This window comes from Eufriesea mexicana, unplaced genomic scaffold (genome assembly GCF_001483705.2).
Source record: "Eufriesea mexicana isolate 0111107269 unplaced genomic scaffold, ASM148370v2 scaffold460, whole genome shotgun sequence".
NCBI lineage: Eukaryota > Metazoa > Arthropoda > Insecta > Hymenoptera > Apidae > Eufriesea > Eufriesea mexicana.
This window is the reverse complement of record NW_016908609.1, coordinates 652,628-671,027: the sequence shown is the minus strand read 5'-3', so window position 1 is coordinate 671,027 and position 18,400 is coordinate 652,628. Positions and strand designations below refer to the sequence as shown.

General features: G+C 30.0%; 2 protein-coding genes across 9 annotated transcripts; one reads left to right on the top strand and one right to left on the bottom strand.

Annotated features, from left to right (window-relative positions):
* Nucleotides 1-38: 38 nt before the first annotated feature.
* Nucleotides 39-9,079, bottom strand: LOC108545497 (uncharacterized). Its single transcript, XM_017897154.1, has 10 exons — nt 8,928-9,079; nt 7,814-8,233; nt 6,855-7,362; nt 5,491-6,661; nt 4,773-5,028; nt 2,783-2,992; nt 1,808-1,941; nt 937-1,107; nt 382-481; nt 39-243 (listed from the first exon to the last, which is right to left on the bottom strand). The coding sequence occupies exons 1-10, from the start codon at nt 9,077-9,079 to the stop codon at nt 39-41; spliced, it is 3,327 nt and encodes a 1,108-aa protein (XP_017752643.1).
* On the top strand, nt 8,076-13,688 carry LOC108545501 (dymeclin). 8 transcript variants are annotated; one of them, XM_017897162.1, is made up of 12 exons: nt 8,076-8,127; nt 10,166-10,469; nt 10,564-10,767; nt 10,899-11,143; nt 11,259-11,474; nt 11,566-11,741; nt 11,833-11,958; nt 12,064-12,177; nt 12,259-12,474; nt 12,550-12,732; nt 12,839-12,955; nt 13,255-13,425. In XM_017897162.1, exons 2-12 carry the CDS (start codon nt 10,183-10,185, stop codon nt 13,423-13,425), a joined length of 2,055 nt encoding a protein of 684 aa, XP_017752651.1. In that variant the 5' UTR covers nt 8,076-8,127; nt 10,166-10,182. The 8 variants fall into 8 exon arrangements, with proteins under 8 accessions (XP_017752651.1, XP_017752648.1, XP_017752654.1 ...); XM_017897159.1 differs by lacking the exon at nt 8,076-8,127 and adding an exon at nt 9,485-9,525; XM_017897165.1 differs by lacking the exon at nt 8,076-8,127 and adding an exon at nt 9,495-9,525 and having other exon boundaries at nt 10,169-10,469.
* Nucleotides 13,689-18,400: the final 4,712 nt, after the last annotated feature.

Genomic DNA, 18,400 nt, shown 5'->3' with positions numbered 1-18,400 from the left:
TGTGAAACACTTTTAATGCTTGTAAATTAAAATTTCACTTACTCCAATTCCGTTTCAAAGAATTTAATATACATACGTTTGAACTGATCGACACATGTCATGGTAACTATAGCATTGGGTGTCGCCCTACAATAGTATGGCAAAAATCCACGCCACAGCGATGGTACTCCCTCCGTCCGTGCTGTGTTAATTATCATTTTGATGATTCCTGGTGGTTTTGTAGGTAAGTTCCAGTTTTGTAATCTGAAATAAATAATGGTAAGTAAAAATGCTGATAAGCGTCAAGAAAAGAAAGAAAATAGTAAATAAGGTAATTATTAGCAAATAAGGTCATTGGTGAATAAGGTAATTATGTTAGTTTATTAAAAAACTGTTAATTACTTGGTTTTAACTACGTCTACAGGAAGTGACGTTACCGACATAACTAATCCGGATATCATTGCTGAGCAGAATGACAATAGTATGCCTTCTTCGAACAAATCTATAGTTATTAACATTATATTAGATTAAAATTCAATAATGCGTTTAAATTAAATTCAAATTTAGTTATAAAATAAAATTTAATCCTAATTTTTAAAACATTCTAATGTAACGTGGTAAACATTCCTTTATTTATGTTATTATTGCCTCTATTTAATATATAATCATGTAATGTAATTAATAGTGTTTACCGTATTAATATTTGTATCAATTAATTCGAATTTAAGCTTCGAATAATATTCAAAAATTTTAACGAAACGTCAAACGTAAAACTAAAATAATATCGATTAAATAAACTGTAATAAATTTGATTTAGAACTAGAACCTTCTAAACTCACAAAATAACCAACAGACTATTTCAGTTTATCATATGAAATTAACACGAAGCAATTACATTTCACGAATTTATACAAGCGATAGCTTAATATCTTTTTAAAATTTTTATTCGATATTTACTTGTCTCTTCCAGCATTAATTTCGCTCTACTATAGGTGCCCAACTGCGCTCCATTCGTAATGGCCGCCCTAGTCATAGTTGCAACAGCTCCTCTCCATAACCCAACAACGCCCTCTGTCTTCCATATGTCGATCAACCCGGTAAAGGCGTTTCTGTAATTCCGCCGTTTCTCTAAAAAGTTGTTCTCCGATTTACGTGTCTTTTCAATATTTGACTGGATCAAGGGAAAAATATCGGATAATCGAAAGACGAAATTGTAATTTATTTATTTATGTTATCTCCTTATGCTTTCATTAAAAATATATTAAAAGATTCGACGAAATATCGAGATACGATCTATAATAAGCTTCTAATCACTGATTACTAATCGAATTGCAATCAAATCTCTGTAACTCCAAATTTTAATAAATTAAAAACCTTTTTCACAAGCGAGTGCCTAATTTTTTGTTATTAATCGAAGTATTATTGCTCTTCGTTTTAATTTTTAATTAATATCGATTACTTTAGTTTTCTAATATTTTTATTTTATTATATATTTTTTTCTATGGAACTGTCGACTTACAATATATACTTAAACATAGTATACATATATAACAATGAATTATGCAACTAAATGATTAAATAAAAAATTGCTTTAAATATTAATTTTGTCTAGAATGACTGTACTGTATTTTCAGCAACTCTGATTAAAATAAGTAATCAATTATTAATCAGTAAAGTTATTATCAGCTTGGATCTACTAACATAATTTTATCTAATGATTTGAATATTCTAAATCTAATAATTTAGAATCCAAGAAATGTAATAATTTAATGATGCAATGAAACATTTATTTATATCTCCCAGTAATATAATCGAAATTTATACTCACGTGGTGGTAACTGTATATCACTTATCATACGAATTAAAACCAAATCGGCAGGTGTCCCAACGAAAGAGCCCACAGTGCCGGAAAACATTCCAATAGCGATCATTGTAGGGTAATTTAGGCGGCCAAAGTATCCTCTAAATATTATAAACAATCTTCCATTATTTACAAACTTGCATAAATACACTATGTCATAAACAGAGTGTTCCAGAAACAGTGGTATAAACGAGGAGGATATGATTCTACATCAAAAAACAAATCGAAAATAAAGAATAAAATTTTTTCATTAGGAGCTTCCTTATTAAGAAAATCGACTAAAAAGATTCACCGAGTACGCGTGCACTTAGCTATGGCTGAGATATATGGACCATCAATATATTAATATAGGTGGTACAATCGTGGAGGGGGTGATTCTACATGAAGAAACAAATCGAAAATAAAGAATAAAATTTTTGCATTCGAAGCTTCGTTGTCGAGAAAATCGACTTTGAATTTCCACCGGGTATGCTGGTATACTCATGGTCCATCCGCCATAGCGAAAGTCAAGTGCACGCGTACCCAATGACATTCAAAGTCGATTTTCTCAACAACGAAGCTTCGAATGAAAAAATTTTATTCTTTATTTTCGATTTATTTTTTCACGTAGCATAACCCCCTCCTCGAGTGTTCCACCGATATTAATGTATTGATGGTTTATTCATATATGCCATAGCTAAGTACACGTGCACTCGGTGAATATTCAAAGTCGATTTTCTCGAAAACGAAGCTTCGAATAAAAAAATTTTATTCTTTTTTGTCGGTTCGTTTCTGCATGTAGAATCACTTCCTTTCCGGTTGTACTACCATTGTTGGGACATCCTGTATATATACATCATATGTACACCATTATTAAATTTTATTCCTCGATGATTTATCTTTTCGAAAAATTGATTCTTACGTACATATATAATTCTAAATAAAATGTAAAAATATGCGTACTGGCATAAGTCGAATATCGTATTGTATATTCCAAGCCTCGTCGTGGTATATGTTAATTGTCGAAGTACACCTGCACTCCAACCAATATAAAATCCACGTATTCCTAATTCTTTTAGTGTGTTGCGTATAGTTGTAGTCAATGATGTGTTGGAAATTTGCATTCGTACCTTAGTTACATCCATGGGATGAGTTGTGGTTTGTCCTATGGCACTGGAGAATAGTGTATTGATTAAAAACATTTTATCTTTCATACAGCATTCTATGCATAATTGGATAAAACAGAAATAAAAATAGAAGACTGCTTTTAAGCAAGGTAATTATTTAACTTCAATTTATTGCAAAAATATATTGCAAAGTTAATTAGATTATATCTTGAAGAGGAAGTTTGAAGAAGAGAAATATGCATTACACGTGTATCAGTATATCAATAAATACATTAATCATTTCTTTACCCTGACAGTCCACCAATGATGAAGTTGGCATGAACAGGTAGCACCCGATCTTGGTTAATTAACAATAACATTGAATCATGCATTTAGACGGCGTTAATGTTCCAAATTCGGGGAAAATACCGTATTAACCTTTATCAAGGCTTAATAAAATAATTAATATCTATATCGATGCGCATAACCAAATTACATGCTTTATGACCCTTGAATTTAGCAACGTCTGAAAATTGATAAACAACAGTTCCTTATTTCATTTATGTCGAATGTTATTAATGCAATTAATAACTCGTTAATTATTGCAATCGAATAACCAAATATTAATTGTTTGATAAGTGATTAAGCATAAATTACGAATTTCGAATTAAAGCGATTACACGTGACAACGTAAATTTCGAATGAAATAGAAAAGTTGGAAAAATCAGGGTTTATTATATTCTATATTACCTATACAAAGGATTAAAAAGCGACATTTGATTGCAAGTGTGATTTAAATATCCGTTAAACACTTGCTGGCAACCACATTCTGATAATCGAGGGAAAGGTTCCGAAAGAACTCGATAAGTGTCGGTAAGTTAGTTTCCGCCTTTATCTTCGATTTCGTCATTAAAGTTCGATGCAGCTTCTTCAGATTTTTATGCATCATGGTTAACGTAGTAGTCATGGCGGGACTCACCGCAACCATCATGCCGAAATTTCGAATCTCGCCATCGTGTAATATTATACTCGATCCCTGTCGTTTTTTTCTATCATACACGATCTGTAAACAGAACAAAATTTAATTCGTTAGAACTAATTTATATCAATTCACAAATTTTCCACTTTATTATTTACAAAATGTACGATCCTTTATATTTTTTGATGCGATTATACAAAATTCTTGTTCTACATTTGAAGTATTATTAAATGGAAAGAAACAAAATTTATAATTTTAAAAAGACCTTATATGAACGTACGTCACATAATTCAAATATGTTTTTGAGACTTGGCCATCGGTAAGTGGCAAATTTACTATGATGCAGTTGGGTAATTGCGACAGCGTATCTTTCCGAGGTTTCGTGCCACTTTGGTGTTCTTTCCATAAATATAAACGATGATTTTCTTCTTGCTAATTGTGGTGTTACTGGGGTATTAGTTACAAAATTATCGTGTCGTTCGCTATTTAAATAAAAAATAACAGTCCTTAAATATTTCTTGTTTAATTAATATAGTTTTTCAAAAAAATATTTCAACGAAAGAATGATTTATTTAAACCAGTTATTATACTTTGAATAACCTGACTCTTACTCATACATTCAAATGATGTATTTCAAAAACTATATAAAATATTAATTTGAACGAAATTAATATTTTCTGTTTCTCAAACAAGTTATTTCGCTGAAGAATTGCAATGCTGATAAAATACTGATATATCTTTTCAAAAGAATTTACATTAAAAATTTTGAAATTTTTCGTTAACGGTATTAACATTTTATTATTAATATGTTACTACTAATATTAACATTTTATTCGTCAAAAAGTTCTTTTCGACTTGTTTCATTTACTTGTAATTTCCTCCAATTGCAAATTTCATCCAATCGATGTAACTTTGCGAGTAGGAATAATAAGGAAACACGTTTAACAGTAATACCACCAATTTCTCCGTTTGCTTATGCAAATAACAATAACAATCGACTCCTAAATAACCAAAGTATCCCTTATCTTGCATACCCTTGGCGAATTTGTTCACTGTCGGTTGTATTTTGGTGATATCCACAGAAGTTTGTGGCAGCATGTAAATGGTTGTCGAGTATGTCGCTTCTGTTCTTAAAATAGACGATTCATAAATTACAAGCAGATATTTAGAAGATTTTTGTTCAATGTTGTCAATTAAAAATTCAACAAATATTTTGATAACAAAATATATACATTCCTGATTTTCCACTAATAATTTCATAGAAATAAATATCTCGAGCTACTATTTGTACAATTACATTTGTAATTATTCGTTCGATGAGTTTCATGATTACCCTATGTCATTGAAACTGACTATACGTCTCGATAGGTATCACGTGTTGTATAGAAAATGAGTCATGTGGCGCCACCTGTCAAATTCCCACTTGAAGTTTTCTCAGTTTGCTTGTTAATACAGATCATTCGAGCAATACTTAAAATTCGTATAGCTCTGTTTTTCTGATTACATTAACAAAACTATGCTCATTTGTATATATGAATAATTTTCTGAACAACACACAATATATAACGTATTTAAAAGCATGATACCCAAATTAAATTTATCCGCAGTTCCTAACCATCTTGGTTTCTGTTTTGTTACTTTCCCTGGAACGAGCAAGGCAGATAAAATCGTCTTGGGATTCTTCTCCGCTGGAATTGCCTGCAGTAGGCAACCAAACTTCTGTATGTGCTCATAGAACGTGTCCCAGGTACTGTACATTTTTGACAGTCGAATCACATTGGGTATAACCCTTGGTATATGCTTCTTCATTCTCTGGAGAAATTGTTCTCTTAAACTGGGTTGCATTTCCCAATATTCACCGTGTTTCTCTCGTTCTCGTCTGAGTATAGGCATGAAGGGAACACTGATATGATTGATCAGAAAAATTCCACTCTGCTTACTCGTCGTACCGTAGTTCAACTTGATCAACCACGTGCTAACCTCTGTGTGCAGAACCATTAACTCAGACAGTGACATACACAGAGTTTCGTAATCCGTTATATTTTTCTTGTGAGGAGGCTGCAAGAGACCAAGATTGTCGATCATTTCAGATATGTTGGATGCATTTAGAAACATTCGTTGCATTTCCATATCAGGACTCATTAAGGGGACATTGAGACTGCCAGATAACCTCATATCGCACTCGTCGACAACACATGGTAAAAAGTAAGCAGCTTTACCGGCAATTTTCTTTTTAATATCGGTGAAAGATCCTTGGGAACAATGAAGAATCCTAGAAACATTTAAAGCACGATTCTTGAAGATTTCGGCTTGGGAAAGTGCAATAAACGAAATTCTTTTAGCAATATCTTCGTCGGGTGATATCGACTCGATAAAATCACTGTACATCATTAATAGATCTCGAGTGGGCTTCACGGGTAAGATGTAAACCACTTCCGTATTCGGATTGTGTACGAAACAAATTCGTAGGATTGTGATATTTTGGTAAATAGCGAACATTCTTGGATTGAATACTTGACGTAACTCTGTTGGATGACCGATGGATGGTAAATGTAGAACTACGTGTGGTTGTTGTATTAACTCATCGTATTCCTTGCTGAGCTTCAGAGTAAGATCTCGCGTACATTGCAAGGAGACCAACATTTTCTTCAGATAACGTCGGTGCATTTCTCTCTTTTCTTTCAACGAGATCCAATAGTACCATATTAGACTGGCGGCTATATAGAGACGTCCCGAGTGCCAATTCCTTTTTCGTAACTATGTAAGTGTGTAATGGTTTTGTTAAATATACATTTCCAAAATCTAATTTATTCAAATAAAATAAACAATAAAGATATAAACAAACGAAAAATATATGATATATTCAATGTATATACGTTAAAGGTGTTGGATATAAAGACTCTGGTAATATTTCTCTAACATTTTTCATCTTAAAAGAAATAATATTTACCCAGTATCCACGCCAAGCAGTTTGTATCACTGTCGCGGCTACGTATTTACGATCGATCATACGAAACTGTAATGTCCAACTATTTAACCAAATAGCATCTTTTTCGTGTTTCAACAACTTAATTAAATCTGTTCTTGTTAAATGAAAAGTTGTGAAGTTCGTTATCTTTGAGATGAAATAAAATGTGGCAAGGGGACTCAAATGTAGCACAGGTATCGCACGTCTTGTTGCAATTTTTTCGATCTGTGGGCAAAGTATCAAATACCACTTCGATCCATATTCATTACCGTGAACATCTAAGATTTTCACCCAGATGTCGTTAGTTGTGAACTTTCCATCGATAAATTTTAAGGTGCTCAATTTGGACAGTTCGTGTTCGGAAGAAAAGGTAGAGGGAGTTTCTCTCTGTTTAAGAAAATGAAGAAACTCTGTAGTCTTCATAACCAGCCGCATACTGGATCGTTGTTTATCATTGAAAGGCGCGGTGAGGATTTCATTACCACTTCTACTAATAAAAATTTAAGCTTGTATCATAATTTATAAATTTACTGGATATATACGACTCGATGAATAAAAACAAGGAAAGTATATCATGTAAACAGAAATAGCCTCATAAAAGGTTTGTTAAAAAGTTACAGTAAAAATACGCAATAATGATTGTTTGATGTTTTCTTTGATACAATGACTGAATGAATATCTATATATTATATCCTTTTAATTACAATTAATTACTAGTACATTTGAAATAATATATAAGCAGCAAACGAAAAATTATTATTCTACATTTTTTATTCAAATCGTCCATTTTGTAATTGTACTATTTATTACGTAATATCTCATGCAGTAATTAGATCAAGAGTTTCAGGTTGATTTTATATTCGTGAAATATTCTTTATAAATTTGATTGTAAATTTCCCACGTTATCTTAAAATAATGATATATTAAAATGAGTTACATACTTATCGACTCGTTTCTTTGGTAAAGAGAATGTTTCCGTTCTAAGGTAAATGATTTCTTGTATAAATTTCAGGTCAGTCTCATCGAATTCCGTTCGTGCCTTTTTCCTCGGTTTAACTAGGATGTCCTGGGTGTCATCGAGATCCCATGTTGTTTTATTCTCCCAAATACAACGACAAGATACCTCGTCCTTTTTCTCGTCGAATATGTTGTAACACATTTCGTGAGCTCTTCTCATTTCTTCCGGAGATAAATAAGACGGTAGTTGCATGCGAGTTATTGTTGCCTTCAATAAATCAACATTCAACCGTGTGAGGTATTCTTCAAATGTTTGTTCAATATTCATGACTTCCTTTAATGTGTACTCGTAGAATATTTGTGTAAATTCTGCGATACTTGTATTGTCGATTCTTCTGCCTGTACTACTTGCAAAAATAACAAATGTAATTAATAACTGAGCATATATTAATAATAATTTTAATATTATACATTTATTTATGTTTGAATTATAATTTTTCTATGTTTGATTTTATATAACAAAATAGCAATACTTATATTCATAAACTGACATACAAGCACATAAAATAAATTAAATAAAACATTACAAATAATTTCTATGAAAATTATAATTGCTATTTATAATTACATAATAGTATAAATTTGAAAGTACATTTGTATAATTTAGGAAATGAACTGTTTAGAATTCTTTTAGAATACTTTGAATGATATAACATACTATAATAGCTGTATTTTAAATTAAAATGTCACCTAATTTTTAAATTATTATATGACATCAATTTTTTATTATTTTCTATTATAAATTTAAGATAAATGTTCAAATTAATTTCATCAAGTTTTTTCAAAATAATTATGAAATAAATTAAAAGTTGTTTGATGTACTACTTTTAATTTTACTTACAATTTTACTTTCAAACTTATAATCAAATTTTTATTAAGGTTATTATAACCTTATTAATAAATGTTTCGTTTTATTCAATTACTCGTATTAAAGAATTTGTTTTTATTAAATTTGATCATAAATTAAACACAAATTTAAATACTTATAGAATTTTAAACTATTATTTTAAAAATTTATTGTAAAACTTACGAACCAACCTGCTTTGCTTAATAATTTCTTTTTTACGATTGGCAAGAAATTTCTTAATGGGATAAACTTGTTGTTGCATTGCTTTAATAGCAGATTTTATTACATCTATAAACTCATAATATAATTCTTCGGTTTGTAATAATTCGTGATGATGATTCATTTTAACAGCTTTCTAATTAAGAAAAAGAATGATAATATAGACAAAGATTCATTTTACAAATCCGTTTTAAATCCGTTTCTTTTCTACAAGAAATGTAATATAATGATCTATATATACATTTTATAAATATTTAATTTTCACTGAAGTTATACATATGTATTAAGTTTGCTAGTTTAATACGATTCGAATAAATATAGGTCTATTTTTAAGGATATGGTTTTCATTTTATGGTGGCTTTATTTATTGAAATATACAATATTAAAAATATTAATTCCGAATCAATATTGTATTTTTACTTGTATTAAAATATATTTGCAAGATAATATGATCGTTTTGAAGTAGTAAGATCAAATAACCGATTCATTGACATGCTCCATTTGTATGCTTACATATGTTAATACGTCATCTGAATGATGTGGAACGTCTTTCCATGTGTTATGCACAACGTATACTTTTTTACCTTTTTATATTTTTAATATATGTTTAAACGTCATAGTTAAATGCAATTACAAATTATTATTATTGTAAATAATTGACTATGTATATTTAATGAATAACGAAGATGGCGCTCATTTTGATTTATCTATATATTTGTGAAGTTCTTGGTTGACATGTGAAGAGGTTATATCTCTTCGTGTTTCTCGTATTCATAGTGCCTATAAACGTATTGTAAAAAACGTTTAATGATAATTTTGACACGGAAAACACAAAGGGGCATAAAGACAATAGTATATGAAACAAAATTTCATATTTAAAAACCATTACTGAATTATTACATTTCTATGACAGTGGATTGTCAAAGTTGTTATTATACGATGTTTTCATGTGATTGACATGTCCTGCATTCTTTTTATTTTATTGATATAATATTAGTGTAATCCATGAGTCATATTTTTATTATAACCATATACAGTTTGTAAAGGAATATAACATATCTCAACTATATTGTGAAATTATCAGAATTTAATATATATTGCTGCTAATATGTTAAAATAAAAATAAAAAATATTTTGCAAATAAACATGTTTCATTAATATGTTAAATCTTTTACTATAAAACAAAATTCAATGTGTGTTTTATTTTTAGAAGTTTAAGACAAGGCAATGGGTACAACACCGAGTCGATATGATGATCTGTCTAAAAACGTTTATTTAGAGACTTTTTGTGGAAAAAAGAGTGTTCTTCCAAATGATCCATTTTGGAATACTTTCCTGTCTTACAATATGCGACCACCTGTTACAAGAAATGACCAAATAGAATTAGATTCTCGATTGGATTCCTCGTGTCAACAATTACTTGCTAATAATTTAAATACTGGCAATTTTGGTAGTTTAATACGAGTTGCTCTTATGCGTGCTAGTAATTTACTTGCACCAATGCAAAATCAAAAGTATGATATTTTTATTGTTATATTTTAATATTGTATAATTTAAAAAAATGATTCATATATTATTGTTTATATTATACCTAATTATAATTTATAGAATCATATCAGCATGGCAAACATATAATGCATTGTTTGCAGTAAGATGTATATTGAAATATTTAATTGAAACAGTTGGCGAGGAAGAAATGATAAAGCATATAGAAGCACCACAATCACTAATGCCAGCACAGTCAAATTCATCTTATAGATTAAAAGATCTTTTTGAAGCATTAGTTGATATAATAACAGATGTTCCATTATGGTAAGTAGATGGCAATATTTTTAACTTTAATTAAGAAGTCTATTATAAACTAAATAAGTTATTTGATACATGCAATGTTTGAATTAATCTATATATAATCACATTTTATATAACAAATTTTGTTTTCATAGTGAGTTCACATATGTCGTTCATCTAGAAGCAATAAATTGCTTACTTGTACTACTTTCTGTGCAACTGTTTTCACAAACTGCAGCTGAATACAGCTCTATCTACAGAATAGCCATGCATTCACATTCTAGTGAACATGCACCAGCAATGGTGTGTACATTATTGCATAATTTTGTACAACAAGAACATGCTCCTCCTGGTTTACTTACACAGCAACCAGGAGGAAGTATTGTTTTCAGTATAGCTGGTAAGTTCAATAATTCATTATATTTTGCATCAAGTACAAATCTTTCTTTCATAAACAAATACTATTAATATATCTTTGTATTTAATTTAAATTTTATTGTATTAAAACGTTTCAGCTGGGTTATGGAATGTAATTACAATGGGAATGGGTAGTAGCTTAAAAAATGTACAAGTTACAAGCAATGGTACTTCTGAAGAAGAAGAACGAAAACGTGATACGGAAACCCCTCTTGCTAGTCAATCATTATTATTGTTATTGGTATTAACAAATCATTGTACTGCAACTCAAAATCCTTATAGGAATGCACTTTTTACATTTGTTGACATGCAAGGTTAGTAACTCAATTAATTTCCAAATTAATTACAAAATATTATAAGCATTTATACCATTAAATAATATAAAAAATTACATATATTTTTTAGAAGATTATTCCACAATGCAAATGAAAAGCGCGTTTAAGTTTAATTTAAATAAATTGTATAGTACCATATGTAAAATACCAAACACAGATGAAGTTACATTATTATTATATATGTTACTACATAGGAATTCAAGTGTAAAACAAGATATAATGAGAAGAGCAGATATACAATTATTGGTTAATATAAATTCGTTAATTTATTAAATAATATTAAAATACTGTAAATATAAAACACGTTATAAAAATTTTAATTAATATTTTTACATAGGTAACGCCAATACTTCAAATATTATATCATGCCCCAAACAATACATCGCACCATATTTATATGTCCCTCATTATTCTTTTAATTTTAAGTGAAGATGAAACATTTAACAAAAGAATACATGAAATAGTAAGTATTTTTATGAAATAATTCATTTCTATTTCATTAATTTATTAACAAATGTATGTAAATATAGAAAATTTCCAATAGGTAATAATAATTATTATTTTTCAGATGCTTAAGGGTGTGAGTTGGTATACTGAAAGATCAATAAGTGAAATATCATTAGGAGGTCTTTTAATTCTTGTCGTCATAAGAACTATACAATATAATATGTTTAAAATGAGAGTAAGCTAATGAGCAAAGCAAATAATGAATATGTCAGAAAACTAGTACAATATCAAATAAAGCATCTTTTATATTTCGCAGGATAAATATCTTCATACAAATTGCTTAGCAGCTTTAGCAAATATGTCTGCACAGTTTACATCCTTACATCCTTATGTTAGTCAAAGGTTACTAAGTTTGTTTGAAACTCTTGCAAAAAAGCATGCTCGATTAGAAATAAAAATACGCACGCAGCCTTCTATTCCTTCTGACAGCACTACTATTACAATTAATGGAACAACGGCAAATACAGATTTGGTAAAATTTTATAATATTTTATAGAGCAAATAATTTATATTAAACAATCTATTTATTAAACATACTATATTTTAGATCCAAGACTTGACAATACTTGAAGAAGTTTTACGAATGGTATTAGAGATCATAAATAGCTGTTTAACTCATAGACTTGCACACAATCCAAACTTAATATATACCCTTTTATACAAGAAAGATATTTTTCAACCATTTAGAACGCATTCAGCGTTCCAAGACATTGTGCAAAATATAGATTCTGTAAGTAGTCATATAAAATACTCTACAAATATCTTGTTCTGAATTAGGCGATAACAAACAAATTTTAATTACTTCGTGTATAAAATAAATTAATTTTATCCATCAGGTCATCAATTTTTTTTCTTATAAATTGGAACAAAAGGATCAATCACAACTTGGCGTAAGTCAGGTATTAACTACAATTCAGCAAGGTACTAGTGAATGGCCACATGACCGTTTAAGGGTATGTTTCGTCTATATTTAGTTTTCATTTAATTAAAATTTTCCTTTAACATATGCCCATTGATATATATTTTATATATTTATTAAAACTTTTAAAATAAGCAGATTAATTATAATAGAAATAGAGAAAAATCATTCGAATTTTTTAGAAATAAACAAAAGGAAAACAAATTAAATTAAATAAAACATTTAAATAAGTTTTCTTTCTCAAGTATAAATAAGTGTAAATTATATAATTATTTTATTTGTACATTTTTATATTACTTTCATTTAATTGTATTGTTTAATTTTTCTATATAGAAATTTCCAGAACTAAAATTTAAATACGTAGAAGAGGAACAACCAGAGGAATTCTTCATTCCTTATGTGTGGAGTGTTGTATGTCATAGTGCACTCTTACATTGGAACGCAGAAAATATAAAATTATTTTCACCTCATAGTGGTGAACAAACAACAATTATCGTTTGCTGATACTGAGATAAGAGCTGCTGTTTGCAGTAAACATATGAGATATAAACCAAGTAAAAAATATTAAAAGCGATATTTCTCCATGAAACATTTATTTGATACAGAAAGAACAATATATTATTTATTGTAAAGGTAATCAAAGGAAGAGAATAGAGACTAATCCAAAACAATACATATTCATTTTCTGACCGCAATCGTTTTGTCATTTCATTTTCTAAAATAATAGTTCTGTTTAAGTAATGGGTAATAGTTAAATTCAATTAATCAATTTATTTAGTTGATATAATATTGTAAAACCATGGAATGTTTTAACGTTTTTTGAACGTGCACAGCCTAATTAATAAGATGTTATTTATAGTTCATATAAATTATATGAATTACAAATAATATCACTTAATATATTCATTGTACAGTAATCAAATTGGATTGAACATCGTAAAATTATATATTGTTAAGACTGGTGTTGCAACTTATTATTTTATGAAAGTTGCATTATCGTTTAAGTATTTAAATACTACTAATGAATAAAAATGTCTGCATATTCAACTGGAACAGCATAAATTCACACCATGGGTATGAGTGAAACTTAATTATAAACATTTTATAATATTCACAAAAGAATATAAATAAATATTGGTATTCCCAGTTGGATATCGATATTGAAAAGTATTTTCGACACATCGATGAAATTTTTCATAAAATAATATAGTTAAAATTTGTTTTAAGTTGTGTAACTTAAAAAAGAAAGAATTGATAGTAAGTTCTCTTACTTTGAAAAGTAATGGAAGATGTCATATTCAAATAAATTCAAATGTTACATAAAAAATTATTAAAAAAAAAAAAATAGATAATGTTACGTAATTTGATTCTTAAGAAATGCAAATAACGTTTTTTACACTTTTATTTATTAAATCGCGGAAATGTTTATTTACATTTTACGTATCGTATTTAATTGTAAATATATGATATGTATTAAATGCATGGAAAAGGTTATTAAGTAAAAACTATTTAATAAAAATTCAAAAAATGGCATAGTATTGCAGCATTTGTATACATATGCAATTGATGCTGCTAATTGAAAAAAATTTTAATTCAATTCTATATATATGTATGTAATATATGTATATTACATATATACATATATTAAATTAAAAAATTCTGATATTTATAAAGAGTATTCTTTTATTTTATCAAACGTTTAAAACTAAAAACTAAAATGAATGATAATAATCCAAAAAATACAGCGAAAATACTCATTTGATACTTCCAATATTATCAAATAGTATATTTAACAAAATAATTTTAATTGATTTTATTGAATAAATAAGGAATTTTAATATGTATATAAATGTCATATTTAAATTGAAAATATGTAATAAATCGTAATTTAATAACTGCTATTCAACTAAGAATCTTATTTCTTACACATTAAGAGGGAAGAAATTAATATTAACTACCTTCCAGCCTATAGGACATATTAAAGTATATAAAATTTTTTATATATTTTAGATACAAACTTTAATAATCAATTTTAATTGTTATTATTTTATAGTGTATATAATTATACACTAAAAGTTGTGTTTCTCGATTTTCCCGTTTTGTCATAAAGTAGTGAAACAAAACATCATCAAATGTTATAATTGTATAGCACATTATAAAAATATAGGCAGTAATATCAGTATGTGCATATAAAACAAATATACATGTTATCAAATTCCAATGCGTCCTATTGGCTGTAAAGTTAGTTCTTTCACCTTTCGAATGTACATCTTTATTAAACAAATACAGTTGACGTCTTAATGTTATTTATAATATGTCGTTATAGATAGTATTTCATTTTCCTAGCCTGTGCAGCGTGTATATGCGGCCGCGCGTGTTACTGTTGTGTGTGACAATGTGTATGATGTGGATGTACGTATGTATGTATGTATGTATATATGTATGTATGTATATATGTATGCATGTATGTTTCTTTGTGTACGGTACTATTGCTAATATTTCTCTTGTCGAACATTTCTCAGTTGCAGGATAACAAGGTAATTTGACGTTTCTGTGCGTCGCGTGCAGACGCGCCGAGTAACTCAGTGTGTCACATGTTTAAATTAAGACTCGTGTTATAATCTTTTTTCGCCTTAGCCATACTTCACGTCACTTTGAAACTGTGCTTAGCGTACAGATAGTATCAGTATTAATAATTAAATTCCTTAACGGTACTATATCGTTACTTAACCTTATTAGTTAACACACAATCAATCTGCGACGGGAGGGAATTTAGTCGGTCCGTAACGTGTCGCTTACGGCCTAGCTATATAGTCGGTATAGTTGATTATTTAATTCAATACGTCATCGTAGGATTGGTATTTTATCTCTTTTTTTCTTTTCTGTATTTTACTGAACGTTGAAGTATTTCAATTACGTGACAGACACGTACCTACGCACGTAGCTTTTGTGGCCTTTCTTTTTTTTTTTTTTTTTTTTTTTTTATTTTCCATCAAGGGTATACGTACGTTTGTATACGAATTAGAGGCAAGAGCGTACTATGTGTATCTGCCGTGCGCCCAAGTGCTCTAACGAATTCGGATCAAGCGTTTCATTCAGGAACAAAAATTCGCGGTTTGAGTGTCACACTTGATTCTTATGAACGCGAACAGTACTCCTGAATTGTTTCAGCTTGGACCGATGTAAAATTGAAAATATTCTGCAGACTATTTAGGCGAACGGTACGTGTAAATGTCGAAGAGTATGTATATTCTTATACGTAAACATACATACACGGATACATGTGCATATGTATACGTACACTAGCTGCCTACAAAATACAATAATACATTACAAATTCATACCTTCTTTTCTCTGTTTTTCCTTTTTTTTTTTTTCTTCCTCTTTCATCTCTTAAATCATCATTTGCAAACAGCTTAGATATATTTTTATGTATAATATATATTATAATAGTATCATCTAGTTGGTTTTGTTCTGCGTAGTTTCTTTCTTTGCTTTTCTTTTCTTTTCTTCTCCATACAATTAATATAATTAAGTACATCTTTAGAGCAGGCGTGTACACCTAGTTAGGTTGCAATGGTGTCGTTCTCTCTTACGAACATCTTCGCTAGCAGCCGAGAAAAACGAGTCTCTCTGATATATATATATACACACCCATATATATATCATCTAGCTCAAAATGGCTCGTTAGACCGGGTAACAAAAGAATGCTCCCTTTCTGTACTCTCCAGTCGTCGACAGATACTCTGGTCGAAAACGACTTCCGGCACAGAATGCACCGCGATTCGAATTCTCGCGCTCCTAATGCTCCGAAAGCCAGCATTTATACTCTATTGTGCAGTTCTCAGATTGTATACTTATGCCGTGTAAAAGACTCAAGAAAGGGTCCGTGGGGGCGCTGTGTTGTGCAATCGAAGAAGGAATCGATCGATCGTATTCCTCGTCTTGCTTCTTTCTTTTCTATGGTTCACGACAAACTCCACGATCCTCGACGTGTACATGTGTGTGTATGTGTGTATAAAGAATGTATAGTCCCATAAAAAGAGAGGAAGTTCCAGCAGAATTTCCTTTTTCCAGTAGAATAGTTTTCTCGAGTATTACACCGTACATAAGTGAAATGCGTTTAGATCGATATATCTTCGAGAATAACTTAATTGCGTTTGCAAGAACTACGAACCGAGATTGTAAATCAGATAATAGATCGAAAATTTGCAACAGCATGTTGGTTCGTCTATTCACGCGGAACTTGCGAAGAAATCTGAAGCGCGCATACGCATGTGTCGTACATGTGCGCTCTCGTGAAAACGGAACACGAAAACAGAACAAAACAGCAGCGTACTTTTCTTCCGTTTGACTTTTAACGACCATTGTCATTTTCGCTTAATTTTTTCTTTTATGATTTTTTTCCCTTTTTCTTTTTTTTTTCTTTTCTCGTTTCTTCCACGACACTTCGAATACTTAACCGACGCATCATTGTGTTTTCCCTCGATCAGAGCTTTACTTTTTCAACGAAAAAGAAAAAGGAAAAGAAAAAAAAAAATAGAACGCACGAAGATAACGCACATATCCTTACTCGAACGTGACAAAAGAGACAAAGAAAAAGGATGGAGAACAGAACAAAAGGAAGTAGTTCGAAAATAAACGTGAAAGAAACAAGTCGCGATTATGGCAAGTAACACGATAGCGAGTTGCTATGTAGGAGCTCTTACGAAAAGTTTTCAAACCTCTGACAAATCTCTTATAAAAATGATATGATATGCTCGTTGGAAAAATAAATTGTTCATATAGTTTCTATGAATATAGATATCCGTACACAAACTTTCAGTACTAAATATTCGATCGGTCGGTATAATTCTAGATACATGAATACATACACAAGATCCTTTCATTACTTCGTAGCGAGTATCAATGCGCAGTCACTTACGAGATCATTCGTCGATAATTAATACCCTGCGGATCATTGCACGTACGAGGCATGTATGCAGTGACAAACGAACCATGCCCGTTCACCAGCACGAGCAGTAAAATACACACTTCCGTTTGATACACGGCACATCCTAGATTTTTCCTCTGTCGCCATCTTTCTTTTTTTTTTGTTACATTTTTTTCCGGTTTTTCTCTTCTTTTTTTTTTCGTTATTTTTTGGTGAACGCGCCAGATCGTGTATCAACGAACAGCCAATATTTCCCTATGCGTCTGTCCCCTTAACACCTATGCCATTATAACAGTTTATGTTTTAAAATACAACAACAGTAGAGCAGTTGCTTTCGAGAAGTGCTCGAGCGGTACGCTTAACATGCGAGATACTGATAGGAAATCAGTTCGAGTGTTCGCTATTAAAATATAGAGTAGAATTCAACATACTAGTCGCGTAAAGGCACATAAAAATCAGTTTCGTCTATGAAACGAGTACGATTGCACGATAATCCTTTAAAAAAATAACAAACGGTACCCCTTGCTGGTCGAATCGCTGCGCATT